This window comes from Lactuca sativa, chromosome 6, assembly GCF_002870075.4.
Source record: "Lactuca sativa cultivar Salinas chromosome 6, Lsat_Salinas_v11, whole genome shotgun sequence".
Classification (NCBI taxonomy): domain Eukaryota; kingdom Viridiplantae; phylum Streptophyta; class Magnoliopsida; order Asterales; family Asteraceae; genus Lactuca; species Lactuca sativa.
The window spans coordinates 77,378,043-77,394,298 of record NC_056628.2 but is presented as its reverse complement, the minus strand read 5'-3'; the positions used below and the strand labels follow the sequence as shown (position 1 = coordinate 77,394,298).

At 30.0% G+C, this 16,256-nt stretch overlaps 1 protein-coding gene across 1 annotated transcript; it reads left to right on the top strand.

Annotated features, from left to right (window-relative positions):
* Window positions 1-11,397: 11,397 nt before the first annotated feature.
* On the top strand, window positions 11,398-12,037 carry LOC111903337 (14 kDa proline-rich protein DC2.15-like). Its single transcript, XM_052764455.1, has 2 exons — window positions 11,398-11,551; window positions 11,614-12,037. Exons 1-2 carry the CDS (start codon window positions 11,398-11,400, stop codon window positions 11,886-11,888), a joined length of 429 nt encoding a protein of 142 aa, XP_052620415.1. The 3' UTR covers window positions 11,889-12,037.
* Window positions 12,038-16,256: the final 4,219 nt, after the last annotated feature.

The following is a 16,256-nucleotide window of genomic DNA, read 5'->3' as shown; positions in this document are numbered from 1 at the left end:
AAAAATTTACAAACTGTTTTTGGATACATTTAAATTAGTTTGTGTGACTATTGTATAGATAATCAAAACTTTAACCACACTTAATTATACTAAATGTGACAAATATTAGTAACACTCGAACATTGAGGCCATAGGTCAAAATCAGCCATAGGTATGGATTAAGATTGTCATACTTTTTTTATAAGAGACAATAGATAAACATATTGTGACAAGAAGCAGTTGTATGTTTGTCTAAAACCTGGTGCCTTTTTAGACACATAATAGACAAAGTAGCTAAAAGGTGATAAATATGATCACACTAAATATTTGTGTATCCATAGAGCTATTTTGTACTAGTTGTACGTAGTTAACGCAAGAAAAGAAAACAAGTTAGTATTGGTTGTTTCATTGTCATAATTGACCCTTCGAGTTAAGTTTATATATATATATATATATATATATATATATATATATATATATATATATATATATATATATATATATATATATATATATAATATTTCACCATCAACCCACCCGCACACCTATCCCTACCCCAACCCACCTCACCCTACGCTACCTATCCTAACATCCAAAACCACATAAACATCACCCCATGAATTTAGACTCACCCACTCCACCTAACCCCTACACCATGCGTCCTAAATGCGAGGTACAGTTTTATATGTGAAGTATTAAAGACTAGCAAAACACATTTGAAATTCATTTTTAATCACAACAAAAGTATAATCTCTGTCTGTCTGTCTGTCTCTCTCTCTCTCTCTCTCTATATATATATATATATATATATATATATATATATATATGCGTAGGTTATTCTATTCAAAGTAATTATTGTGTTATTGTATGCATAAATATGAGTCAATCAATTTTACTTATTTTAAGAAAATGATTAATATATATTATTGAATTAAATATAATTGAAAAATATCATCTTAATTAATTATAAGGGTAATTTAGTCTAATAATATAGATTTAATAAAAGAAAATTGCATTTTTTAAGGGATCATAGATTCTATTAATTTTAAAAACGATTTTACGAATTATAATTCTTTTAATTCAGACATTCTGACAGAATATGTTTATGAGTATATTAGAAAATAAAAATATTCTTAAACCATAAATAATAAAAATATTTTTGAACCTATTTCTTGATCATGAATTTAAAAACTTCTTGTAGAATAGCAAATTCTTGAACAATCAATTGAAGAGTAAAAACAAAAAAATACATTATTTCTTATAGAATACGGGTAACAATTGTTAAGAATTACATTTATTGTTAAAGAATAAAACTAAAAATACTTTCAAAACGGGAAAGAAAACTTCAAAATCTAACAACGACTAATACATTCTAAAAGAATAATGTGGTCCATTTCAATTTTGTGGTCCGTTCTTCAAGCATCAATATTGTGATTCCAACAGAATTGGAATTCGTGATTCTATTCCAATAGAATTGGAATCTCAACAATATCATCAATTGGATCATCTACATATACACACCTGATATCTTTTCAGAATTCAACCTTGTCAAGATTCTGCAATGTCCACATAAATGAAGTGTTAAATCAGAAAGAAAAAAAAAACATAAATTGAAATATGAATCAATTCATAAAATGCAGCCAAAAAGCTGCTCATTCTGATATGTATATTAGTCCCAAATAAAATTAAACCACTAAAGGATGTCATCCGTGAATTAGAAATAAAAAAAATCAAATCCCTAGCTTTCAACAATTAAACCAAAACCAAAGCTACACACAAAAAACTTATACCCAATCACACACAAAGGAAATATTAAAACCACACACAAAAAGAAAAAAAATCGAATCACTTCTGTGTTTCTTCTTCTTCTTCTTCTTCTTCTACGTTTTCTATCAAACGATCAAACCAAACACAAATTCTTCCCTTTGATTTCTATCAAACATTCAAACAAAAACAAAAAGGGAAAAGAACCTGTTAACAAAACGGAAGCAACACCCCATCCTTACTTCTCATCGGTTTCCCAACAAGCCAAACACACCACCTGTTACTGACTTTGTTCACCTCTCATTCCTGTCAAAAAATTAACTCTAAACACCCCCCCTACAGTTGCTTCTTCCCTTTTCGTGTAAGCTTAATAAACATCTAGTAAATGCAATGCGTTTAAGGTTTTGAATCTGCGTGATATTCAATTCAGAATCCTACTTTTATAAACACATTTAAGACCACAAAAGAGTTTCAAGAAAGCAATGATCAACACAGTTACACAGGTCCCCCTTATTTCTCAGGCATTTACGAGAATAAACAGGACTTTAAAGCAAAGTTATGGAAAAATTCAACATACTAAACTGACAACAAACTGATAGACATGGTTTCTGATTCCAATATGTCTCAAAATTTGAATATGAAACAATACATAATCAAGAATTTCAACTTTTTCTATTGTATATCTTAGTTATTACAGATCAAATAAAAAGTATAAATCAAGCTCCTTGATTTAAAACACTAATTTGGTGTGGCGTCAGTGCCTGCGCTTAGCATTGTACCTGATAGTGTTGTCGGTGCACATACAGATCCAATGAGGAATAGGCCTGTTCTGCCTCATCTTCTTCGCTAGCTTCTCCACTGCTGTTGACAGTAACCACCACTGATCACCACATCGCTGCCTGCTTCTGTTCGTCTTTCCTTTCTAATCAGATGAAGACGAAGACGAAGACGAAGACTAAGGATCGAATATCCTTTTCCCCATTTAACGTGGCACCGACTTTGGTTGGAGAAAAGAATTGGGATGCAGCTCGAATCCTACTAAGGGTTTTTCAAAGTGACGAGGTGGTAATTAAAAGGGGATAAATTAGGTTAAAATCAACTAGCATAATTATAGGAAAGTATCTGGGGAAGTTGTTTATAAAATTACCTAGTTACCCTTATTTATTTATATTTTAAATTTTGGTTGGCCCATATTGATGTATACAATAACACAATAATTAGTTTAAACATTTGAACCTATCTCTCTCTCTCTTTATATATATATATATATATATATATATATATACATATATATATATATATACATATATATACCTGATAGTGTTGTCGGTGCGCATACGGATACAATGAGGAATAGGCATGTTCTGCCTCATCTTCTTCGCTAGCTTCTCCACTGCTGTTGACAGTAGCCACCACTGATCACCACATCGCTGCCTTCTTCTATTCGTCTTTCCTTTGTAATCAGATAAAGACGAAGACGAAGACTAAGGATCGAATATCCTTTTCCCCATTTAATGTGACACCGACTTTGGTTGGAGAAACGAATTGGGATGCAGCTCGAATCTTGCTGAGGGTTTTTCAAAGTGACGAGGTGGTAATTAAAAGGGGATAAATTAGGTTAAAATCAACTAGCATAATTATAGCAAAGTATTTGGGGAAGTTGTTTATAAAATTACCTAATTACCCTTATTTATTTATACTTTAAATTTTGGTTGGCCCATATTGATGTATACAATAACACAATAATTAGTTTAAACATTTGAACCTATCTCTCTCTTATATATATATATATATATATATATATATATATATATATATATATATATATATATATATATATATATATATATATATATATATATATATATAGGAGTAGGATCAAATGAGAACACTAAAAAGGTTGAGAACGCGAGAACAAAGCATATTCGTTTGCGATTCCATTTATTCATTTGTGGAGAAATGATAAATTTTTACGTCTTTAATTTCAATTGAACAGAAAAAACATATTCATGTTGTTTGTGCGTAAAAATTATCATTTCTCCACAAATGAATACATGGAATCACGAATGAATATACTTGTTCCCGCGTTCTCAACCTTTTAGGTGTTCTCATTTGATCCTTTCCCTATATATATATATATATATATATATATATATATATATATATATATATATATATATATATATATATATATATATATATATATATATATATATATATATATATATATATATATATACCTTAAAAAGCATTTAGAAGATTTTGTTGAATTTTAAGAGGTACAAGCTTTTAAGCATCATATACAATAATTTTATGCATCAGAGAATAATAAATCTTATCCGGTCAAAGACAGATTTTGAATAGGTCTTCTAAGCTTATCTTCAAATTGAATGGGTTAAATATGAAAATGTCAAATAAGATGATGATGATAAGATTTTGAATGGGTCAAAGTTTGACCAAGTGTTCCTCATATCCAGTTGAATCGGTAAATACTAAATCTTATCCGGCAAACATTTATGAAAAAGTCAAATAAGATGATGATGATAAGATTTTGAATGGATCAAAGTTTGACCAAGTGTTCCTCATATCCAATTGAATCGGTAAATACTAAATCTTATATGGTCAACATTTATGAAAAAGTCAAACAAGATGATGATGATAAGATTTTGAATGGGTCAAACTTTGACCAAGTGTTCCTCATATCCAATTGAATCGCTAAATACTGAATCTGTCAATAATAATGAAAAAGTCAAATACAATGATGATAAAAGCATTAACAAGATTTTGCTGAATTTTAAGAGGTACAAGATTTTAAGCATCATATACAATAATTTTATGCATCGGAGAATAATAAATCTTATTCGGTCAAAGACAGATTTTGAATAGGTCTTCTAAGCTTATCTTCAAATTGAATGGGTTAAATATGAAAAAGTCAAAGAACATGATGATGATAAGATTTTGAATGGGTCAAAGTTTGACCAAGTGTTCCTCATATCCAATTGTATCGGTAAATACTAAATCTTATCCGGTCAACATTTATGAAAAAGTCAAATAAGATGATGATGATGATGATAAGATTTTGAATGGGTCAAAGTTTGACCAAGTGTTCCTCGTATCAAATTGAATCGGTAAATAGTAAATCTTATCCGGTCAACATTTATGAAAAAGTCAAATAAGATGATGATGTTAAGATTTTGAATGGGTCAAACTTTGACCAAGTGTTCCTCATATCCAATTGAATCGCTAAATACTTAATCTGTCAATAATAATGAAAAAGTCAAATAAGATGATGATAAGATTTTGAATGGGTCAAAGTTTGACCAAGTGTTCTTCATATCCATTTGAATCCGTCTAATACGATGCACACATTATAAAACATTTCATATAAACTGGAAGAGGCGCATTGATCTAGCATTCGTCTATCATGAATGTCTTGCCATTGACCGCAAAACCTTGGTTCCTCAAGTTATATGAAAATTCACATTTAAGGTTCATAAAACTCATAAATATTTCCATAGGTTATGAATAAAGAAAAGTCATATTCTTTTAATAGTTTAAAGTCTTCCATAACTTGTCCTCAAGTTATGGAACTTGAAGTGTTTTTGAATTAAAACTACTTTAAACACATAAGTTATGGAATTAAATAGTTTTGAATAGTTTCAAAACTTTCCCTCAAGTTTTGGAATTTGAAAAGCTTTCCCTTATGAATACTTTAATTCCAAGTTAAGCCCTTAGAATTTTAAAAGTTAAAATTCAACTCTGATACTTTATAATATTATAAGTTAATAATATTTATATATAAATATAAGAGCAAGTCGTCCTACCATTAGTAGGCCTCATTTACGAAGCCGATCTATAAGGGGGGTATAAGGTTACTGCCTATAAAATGGTAGTTTAATGGGTGTCCACTCTTACCCACCGCTTCCTTGACTGGTGGAGGGTCGTTAGCCGAACAGGTAGGACAAGGACTATAATTCTCCATTGATTAAAAGTATTAATGATAAATACTAAGTAACTAAACTCTTATTAATACTCAATCTTAGTTACTTAGGAAAATGTGAATTTGGTGCTAACCCATGAAATTACACTTTGCACTTTGCTTAAGTCGGTTAGTGGAGAGTGTGTGGTTAACCGACACACTAGCTTGATCTAACAAGGTAGGCAAATGGTAACTTAATGTTTATCATAGTATCGGTGGAGCGCTTGTGGTTAACCGGCACATCGATTGAAGGGTAAATATTAAGGGTACCAAGAATATTTGCATGGTTATTCACACCTTGTTTTGTGATCCTCGGCATCCCAGTCGCAAAACTTGAGAGGGCACAATCGAGATTGAAACATGCCGTTGAAAAGTTCAATGAATCTCAAAAGATCTAGGAGTTTCAAATCCAATTAAAACCTAATAATTTATTTCGTTTTTCATGGTGGAAATTGGTGAATCGTCATTCGCCTACCTTCAAATATTTTATAGCTTGGATTACAGCATCCCTCTTCCAAGTTATAAAATATTGTGTTGGGTCCTAGCCTTAATATTTCATATTGGGTGTTATATTAAGGACTTAAATCAACAAACTTGAATTTCTCCCATTAGATGTCTGGTTTAGACATCTATGATCATTCCGAAATCCCTTGGAACAAGATTTCCTAATGAAGATGACTTCCTGAGTTTGGCTCATGGAAATCATTCTTCACTTCCTCCACCTCCTCCAGTTAATGCTTCCTAACCCACAAGTTCTTGAATAGTTCAAGTTCACTCAAGCCCTATTGGCAAGCAAGGACTATGTGTGATCACATCTTAGAGATGAAGTCACATATTGACAAGCCGGGAGAGTTGGGTGTCAACGTCTTGAGAAAGATGGTTGTTCAATCACTTTCTATGTCACATAGTGAGTTCCTTTGGGACTACTATGGAACAAACTATGACATGACCCTTAATGATCTTATCTATTTGCTTGGTGCTTCTAAATCAGCAATGATTTGGAGGACTAGTAAAGCAAATTTGATTAGAAGATCAACTTCCCAAACTTCCATGGACATTGACAATGGTAACATTGGAAATCCGGAAAAGCTTTCTCTTCCCAATGGAAAGGGATCGACCATAGTCAACTTGGTTGACCAAATGGTAAAGAGAAAGGCTAAGTCTGAGACTATCCCATGTACCATTACCAAAGAGTTCATATGTTTCTATTGCCAAAAGAAAGGGGCATTGGAAGCAAAGCTGCCCTAGCTACCTGAAAGAAAGAAGAATAAAAAAGTTTGACTCTGCTTCAGGTAAGTCCACTATCTAACTCTGTTAAGTTCCCAGTTGATGATTCTTAATACAAAATGTGTCTCGGTTGCATTTTGATATTTAGCAGGATCAAGCAAAGGGAAGGAAACTTAAAGAAAGAGTATGCTGAATCTGATCGCGTAAATGGATTTCTATCGCATGGTTTGAAGATCGGATTGTTGAGCTACTTCTTAAGAGTTATGATAGATTGCTAGGAAACATGTAATAGCATAGTTTTCATTTCAAGTTGCAGATCCTGATATGTATAAGATGGATGTATCACTTAGAAAATTATATGAAAAACTAAAAAATTATGTCATAAATAAGGAGTGGCTGGAAGGTTATATAGTCGATGGTTGTGTCACTAATGAATCATTAAAATTTTGTTCAATATATCTTGAAGATGTACAGACATGATTCAATCATCCTGAAAAAAAATGAGAATGTTGTCATAGAAAAAACAAAGTTGGAATGTGTTCTATTTTTTCGTAGTTCGCAAAAAAAACCTTAATGGGTTTAATGTTTTTTATTTCCTTTAGCTTATTCTTACTCTTTAAATAAAAAAAAACACAAAATAATAATAATAATAATAATAATAATAATAATAATAATAATAATCAATGACGGATCACGATAACCCATTAAAATATTTTAAATTTTGTATATTTTTTAAATGTGTTTTGCAAATATTTCTCTTATTTGACAAAGAACAACCACAAGCCATTTAGTTTAGTATCATTTCCAGTAACTTTAGAAATAAAATTTATCAATTCTGAAATCTTATGCTAGTTCATGTCAAATACTCAAAATTATGTGAAGGATTAGCCACATGCAGTAATCCATTACCAATCCATCAGACCTCCTGCAATTCGTCTACCATGCAAATGACGCATTGACTACAAGGAACTAGGCCTATACCGACGACTTTTTTGACTCCTATGCCGAAGACATATCGTCGGGAACACCTGTACAGACAACTTGTCGCCCTTAGAAAGTCGTCGAGATAGCTCCGTCGGTAAAAGTAAAAAATGTCGTCGGGATAGATGTCGTCGGTACAGATCCACCAATGCAGACGACTTGTCGTCTACACAGGATCGTCGAGAAAGATTTTTGAGAAAAAAAAAGTTTTATTAAAACCTATACCGACGACATGTCGTCGGGAAAGGTTTCCAACTGTTTTTATTGTTAAAAGCTATACCGACGACGTGTCGTCGGTATAGGTGTTTTTAAAAAATATATATATTTTTCACAGATTTATTTCATTTACCAAACCTGTTTTCTAAAACAAACCCAACACATATGTAGTGTATTTATATGCAGAATATATCAAACATTTAATAACCATAAGACTTCAAAATCTACTATACAAAGAAAAATTGTAGGGAACTCAAATAAAATAAAAATGTAGCACTTTTATGATTTATAAATTCTATAACCATGCAACTAAACATGCGATCACTACCTAAAACAACTTTGTGTGGGGTCCGGTTACATGTCGGGCTGATTAGTACATGGTTGCTGTCTCATGATGGATTTTAGATTAGCTTTCTCCTTTATTTTGCAAGTTGGTTGTTTCTAGGTGGACTGTGAAGTTTCTTGCCATTTTTTGTGCTACCTCAAAACATTCTTTGCATCTATCTCTCTGTTCTGGTGCTCTACAAAACAAATGATCTGACAAATGAACAACAAACAAAAATTAGAATATACATGACACTTCAGTAAAATTTAATCACGAAACTGCAAATTCATAAAACAGAAGTTAAAATTTCTAAATGAAATCTTTGTCCACTTAATCACTTATGTATAATTATGCATTCCTTCAACAAATATCACTTTCAAACAATAATCAAATTAGTATGGACATTAAAGAACGAAAAAGCATTCATTTTGTTATTATATCATAAAGTACTCATCGAGAAAAACAAGAACCACTTCACCAAAAAGTTGATAAAATAAAACGTTAGTCAATATTCAGTTAACATTTGATAAACAAGAATTACATGATGATATGAAAAGACCGTGAAAAAGTTTTTGTTTCCCGCCGACGCTGGGCAGACGACATGTCGTCTGCATAACGTTTCCAGTCAAGCTAAATTGGTCAAAGTGGGCAAAAGCTATGCCGACGACATGTCGTCGGTATAGCTTTGCTTGTAGCGACGACTTTTGTTGTCTGGATATGTGTCGTCCCCATAGATAGTTATTCTTGTAGTGATTTCGTCAGTCGTTAATTAAAATATCTATATATGTAGTGTTTTGTGGTACTTCTACAAGTTCCAAACATGTACGGTTATCAGTTGCACTCCGGTAATGTAAAATGTTACAAGGATATTTTTTAGTTCTTTATTTTGGACATCCTTAGTAAATTGTTCGTATAAATGGTTCATATAAAACGGAATATAAAAATATGAGTAAATTACATGAATGGTCCCTATGGTTTAGGGTAATTTGCGTGTTTGGTCCCTAACTTATTTTTTTTAACTCGGAAGGTCCTTACTGTTTGTTTTTGTTACGCGTCTGGTCCCTGTCTCACCTAAAAAGACTATTTTGCCCTTGATTTTTTAACTTATTTATATAAACACACTCCCAACCCCAACCCCCTCACATTACCCTACCTACCATACCATTTTTCCCTATTTAAATAATACTCTTTTTAGGTAACACAGGGACCAAGCACGAAACAAAAACAAAAAGTAAGGACCAAGTGCATAACAAAAACAAACATTAGGGACCTACCGAGTTAAAAATATAAGTTAGAGACCAATTGCGCAAATTACCCCAAACCATAGGGACCAATCGTGTAATTTACTCTAAAAATAATTAGTTTTCTTTGAGTATATTTTGACTATATGATTATTTTACTAACCGGTTTGTTACTGATTCTTTTTCCTTCATGCCACCAAAAGATAGAGAATGTATAACAATCATTAACTAATAGTTGATTCCCAACAAAAATCTTTGTAATTTTAAAATGCTCATAATATATGCTATTAAACATTTAAATTGTGTTTGGCTGCTATATATTTCGCTAAATTAACACCATTTTTATATAATTAAATTTTTATTACCGTCGTAGAAATATGCCGCTGATCTAACAACTCTAGAATGTCGTGGGTAATAAACTAATAATTTCCATTTAGAATTAGTTTTATATTAAATTTACTTAGAATTTTGTTAAAGTTATAATTAAGGGTCTTCAATCCTAATATCTTGAGTCAGTTGATATATATATATATATATATATATATATATATATATATATATATATATATATATATATATATATATATATATATATATATATATATATATATATATATATATATATATATATATATATATATAGTTAGTTAGTGTTAGGTTCATTTGAGACCACCTATATTTTGTGAGACCGTAAGACCCATTTTTTATTTTTTTTAGTTAATTCAAGTTCCAAAAATAATATTTAAAAAAAGAATTTTTTGATTTTTCCATTTATTTTGCATTTTAAAATTATTTATAGAATATGTACAGTGTAATATTCTATTAAGAATATTTCACGTATTTTTCAAAAAAAATGAATTTTTTTTTTAATTCTTTTTAGTTAATTCAAGTTCCGAGAAAAATATTTAAAAAAAGAATTTTTAGATTTTTCCATTTATTCTGTATTTTAAAATTATTTTTTAGAATATGTCAGTGTAATATTCTATTTAGAATAATACACTTATTTTTCAAAAAAAAAAACGGAATATTTTTTTATTTTTTTAGTTAATTCAAGTTCCAAAAATAATATTTAAAATTTTTTTTTTGGATTTTTCCATTTATTTTGCATTTTAAAATTATTTTTAGATTTGGTCTCACAGTCTCACAAAATTAGAATGGTCTCAAATGAACCTGAATATATATATATATATATATATATATATATATATATATATATATCCGTCGCCTGCTTGAAAGAAATTGTTTATTGACTATATTTATAATTAAGATGCCAAAAATCTTTCATGTGACAAACCTTGAAATCATGGGAATGATTCGAAGTCCCTCTCTTCTAATTATTCTGTGATAGCATGACTTACATCCATTTAGAAAATGGAAAAACTTAAACGTGGTCTGTGACTTTAGTTTAATCCGTTGGAGCACATATATATTTTTTATATGCTATAAGTATAATGCATCTGGTTTTGTTAAAAAAAAAAAAAAAAAAAAAGGACTTTCAACGCTTTGATGTGCTTGAGTTGGTGGCAGCAAAAACTATAACCTGCTAATTTGACTCAATTACTAACTGGAAAATATTTAAACAAAAATATTACTCCACAGATACCTATATAATGCTCCATTGTACCCCTACTCTATCACACTCTTCCTTTACCATAATTGACAAAGTTTTCATAACCCGTTTCGGCATGGCATCGAAGAGTATTGTGTCCGTTGTTCTGGTCATAGCATTCAACCTTTTATTATGTGTGGTGGTTAGTGGCTGTGAAACGTCCGACATACCAGAACCCAACCTCAATCCAAATCAAAAACCCAACACAAACCCAAGCAGCAACCCCAACCCCTTCCCTAACACTAACCAAAACCCCAATCCCAACTCTAAAACCCGAACACAGTACCAAACACAAACCCAAATACAGAAACCTGCCCTAGAGACGCCTTGAAACTGGGGGTTTGTGCTAATCTTCTAGGGGGATTGGTCAAAGTTGAGTTAGGTTCACCACCGGTGAAGCCATGTTGCTCTCTTATCCAAGGACTTGCCGACCTTGAGGCTGCCGTCTGTTTGTGCACTGCAATCAAAGCCAACGTCCTAGGGATCAATCTTAATGTACCAGTATCTCTTAGCTTGCTCGTTAATGTCTGTGGCGGTGAAGTCCCAAATGGTTTTGTATGTTCCTAGTTTGATTTAATTTATACAATATGAATCAATGTGTTGCTAAATTAAGTGTGCCATCTGTGAAATCAATACTTCGTGGGTAACAATTCAGTCCTTTCTTTTGCAACAAAAAGTTTTTCTTATATCATGTATATTTATATGCTACTTTAATGCAAGCTTAATATTTATTTTGTATGTGGAAGATTAATGAGCCATGATACACCTATTAACACTAATATATCCAACCAAGTTTAAATGAAACTAAACTTAATGTAATGGCTTAGATATCTATGAAAAAGAAACTACTATTATGGCATCTCTAAACAAATTGTCAATCATAAGTATCAATATGATGGAAAATGTTTATGAAACTCACTAAATCGAACTATGAATTTGGTTCGAATTTCAGTGGATAATTATTATCCACCAAATTAAAAATGGTTGTCATATTGAAATAAGTAGAAATAAAAACATGATTCCACCCATTTTTATTGTTCAATCCGTTATAAACCTTGTTTCACAAAAGCACTTGGGAAACATGATACAAAACAAAACAAAAAAAAAACATTCAAGTTAGAGTTGAATGCAAATACAGCCATTTCCTTTCAAAATTTTGCATAGGCAACTGATCCTAAGCTATCATCCAAGTATGGATATTATGTTTGATAGGTTACACTTGTTCCCACATGTTTGATTATCCATTGTATCCAAAGTATTAAAATCAAGATACCATATATCTGAATAAAGCTATAACAAAGTGAGATGTATCTATTGATTTTCAATTGTAGAGTTGTAACATCCTAAACTTTAGATAAATGATTATATGACGGATAGAATTCGGCTTCCGGTTAGATACAATAATTAAGGAATGCCCCATGAACCTAAATAAATACTTTGCGAAAATTCCTAATTAGTTTAAATCGAAATAAATGTCAAAATGATTAAAAAAATCATGAAATACATTCATTGTCTTTGATAAGGGTATTTGTTTGTGAAAAAAATTGAATAAGAGACATTAATTTTTATTTTTAATTAATAAGGAATTAAGGGAAACAGAAACTGGAAATGGAAAATAATATACACGGGTTGTCTGTGGAGGCGAAAATAAGCCAATACATCCGCCCAATGGGTTGTCTCAAGTCGTCAAAATCAAAATATGAGAGAGAATGATATATATATATATATATATATATATATATATATATATATATATATATATATATATATAGAGAGAGAGAGAGAGAGAGAGAGAGAATGAGAGGGAGAGAGTAAGAGTTAAGATCATATATAACTAACAAATATTATGTGAATGTGCGACCAATTTAATCCAATCAATATAAAAGAGTAATTTTAGCATTTTGCATTTGATATATTTATTTTCTATTAATTAAATATGTTATATATTTGGAATGAATAAGATTTCCTTTTGAACATGTTAATCGTTTCCAAATTTTCATCAGATAAGATTCGTTATAATAATTCTATAATAAATGCAAAGCCATTGTATTTTTTTTGTGAATCACAGGTTGCAAATTTTGTCTAGAGATTCTTGAAGAATTGAAGAAACAAATGAAACTGAGTATTGGAGAATGGAACATGGAATTGAAACTTATTCTTAAAGAACATAATACAAAATGATGGATCATAGAAGATCGAGAATGCATATGTTAAGAATGTTATTTTTACAACAATATATAAATTCACCGTATTCTAATTTTTATATAAATATGTCAAATATTGTATCAAAAATGGATAAATTTTAAAAAATAAAACTTGATTCTTTCAATAATTTCATTCTGATTTACATATGTACCAAATATTCTTTAAGAATACTTATAATAACTGGTGGTATTATTATATGATTAACAGATTATCGATTCTTAAAATAATACAGTTTAGTCTTAATATCATTAACTTATATATGACTTCGTATTTTTTAAGATTGTTAACTATAAAAAAAGATCTTTTAAATGAAGTCATATTCTTTAAGAATGAAAACAAAATATATGAGAACGAAGTGGATGATTAACTTATACGAATTCGTATTCTTTAGAATGTTAATATAAAAAGATCTTTTAAATGAAGTCATATTATCTAAGATCTAAGGATAAAAACAAAATATATGAGAATGAAGTAGAACGTGTTGAATGAATTAATATTCACAGAAAATAAATTTAGTTTGAATTTTTTTTTCATCAAATCCAAAATTTGAATTGATTTTTATTAATTAAATTGAAATTTGCCAAAAATGTAGTTTATTTTGATTTCTTTCTCTTAAATAAATATTATATTTGCATTTATGATTAATTAACATGTAATTATCTAGTACATGCTATCACATGTTAACAACATGTACCTTAAGATCATAATGGTTAATTCTTTTAATCTGACGGCCAGAATTTGGTCACACATTCACACAATATTTGTGATTCATCTTTGATCCTAACCATATATATATATATATATATATATATATATATATATATATATATATATATATATATATATATACACACACACACACACACACACGCACACACATTCGGGAGCTAAGGGAAATGCTGCTAAATTATCCATAAACGACCAATCGTGTAATACACATTTACATATGAGGTAAGGTATTCAAAAAGTAGATTTATTCGCCTACGCTAGTGAATTTATAAAAATGTTAAACAACCTCATAGGTTTACATCTAACATGATTAAGAAAGCGAGAGAAATTAATACTAACATTGTTGGGCTGAAACGACCTCATAGGTTTGCATCTAACATGATTATATTTTAAGAAATATATGGTTGCTATTCACATTCTTATGCAAGGTGTGATACCAATTGGAGTTAGAAGGTTTTTGGATAAGGATACTTATACACCAACAATAGAGTTTTGTATGTTTTTAAACATCTTTGCTCGAGAACACTATTGGTGAAGGATACGGGAGAAGTGAAGGCAACATTTATTAGAATCTTATCCAAATTAGAAGTGATTTGTCCTCTTGGGTTTTTTGACATTGTGATTCATTTAGTTTTGCATCTACCTACAAATATATTTGCAGATCCTGGTATGTATAAGATGGATGTATCATTTAGAAAATTATATGAAAAAACTATGCCATAAATAAGGAGTGACTAGAAGGTTATATAGTCGATGGTTGTGTCACTAATGAATCATTAAAATTTTGTTCGATATATCTTGAAGATGTAAAGACACGATTAATTCATCCTGAAAAAAAAAATAAGAATGTTGTCGTAGAAGAAACAAAGTTGGAATGTGTTCTAGTTTTTCGTAGTTTTGGAAAAAACGTTAATGGGTTTAATATTTTTTATCAGATAAGATTCTTACTCTCTAAATAAAAAAAACATAATAATAATAATAATAATAATAATAATAATAATAATAATAATCAATGACGGATCACGATAACCCATTAAATTATTTTAAATTTTGAATATTTTTAAACGTGTTTTGCAAAAATTTCTCTTATTTGACAAAGAACAACCACAAGCCATTTAGTTTAGTATCATTTCTAGTAACTTTAGAAATATAATTTATCAATTATGAAATCTTATGCTAGTTCATGTCAAATATTCAAAATTATGTGAAGGATTAGCCACAATCCGTCAGACCTCCCGCAATTCATCTACCATGCAAATGACGCATTTCATCAGTCGTTAATTAAAATACCTATATATGTAGTGATTTGTGATACTTTTACAAGTTCCAAACATATACGGTTATCAATTGCACTGCGGTAATGTAAAATGTTGCAAGGATATTCTTTAGTTCTCTATTTTGGACATCCTTCATAAATTGGTTCGTATAAATGGTTCATATAAAACCGAATATAAAAATAATTAGTTTTCTTTGAGTATATGATTTGTTTACTAACTGGTTTGTTACTAATTCTTTTTCCTTCATGCCACCAAAAGATAGAGAATGTATAACAATCATTAACTAATAGTTGATTCCGAACAAAAATCTTTGTCATTTTAAAATGCTATTAAACATTTAAATTGTGTTTGGCTGCTATATATTTCGCTAAATTAATAACATTTTCATACAATTAAATTTTAATTACCGTCGTAGAAATATGCCGCTGATCTAACAACTCTAGAATGTCGTGGCTAATAATTTCCATTTAGAATTAGTTTTATAATGAATTTACTTAAAATTTTGTTAAAATTATAATTAAGGGTCTTCAATCAAAACATCTTGAGTCAGTTAATACACATATCCCTCGCCTGCTTCAAAGCAATTGTTTATTGACTATATTTATATTTAAGATGCCAAAAATCTTTCATGTGACAAACATTGAAATCATGGGAATGATTCGACAAATATTGAAATCATGGGAATGATTCGAAGTCCCTCTCTTCTAATTATTCTATGATAGCA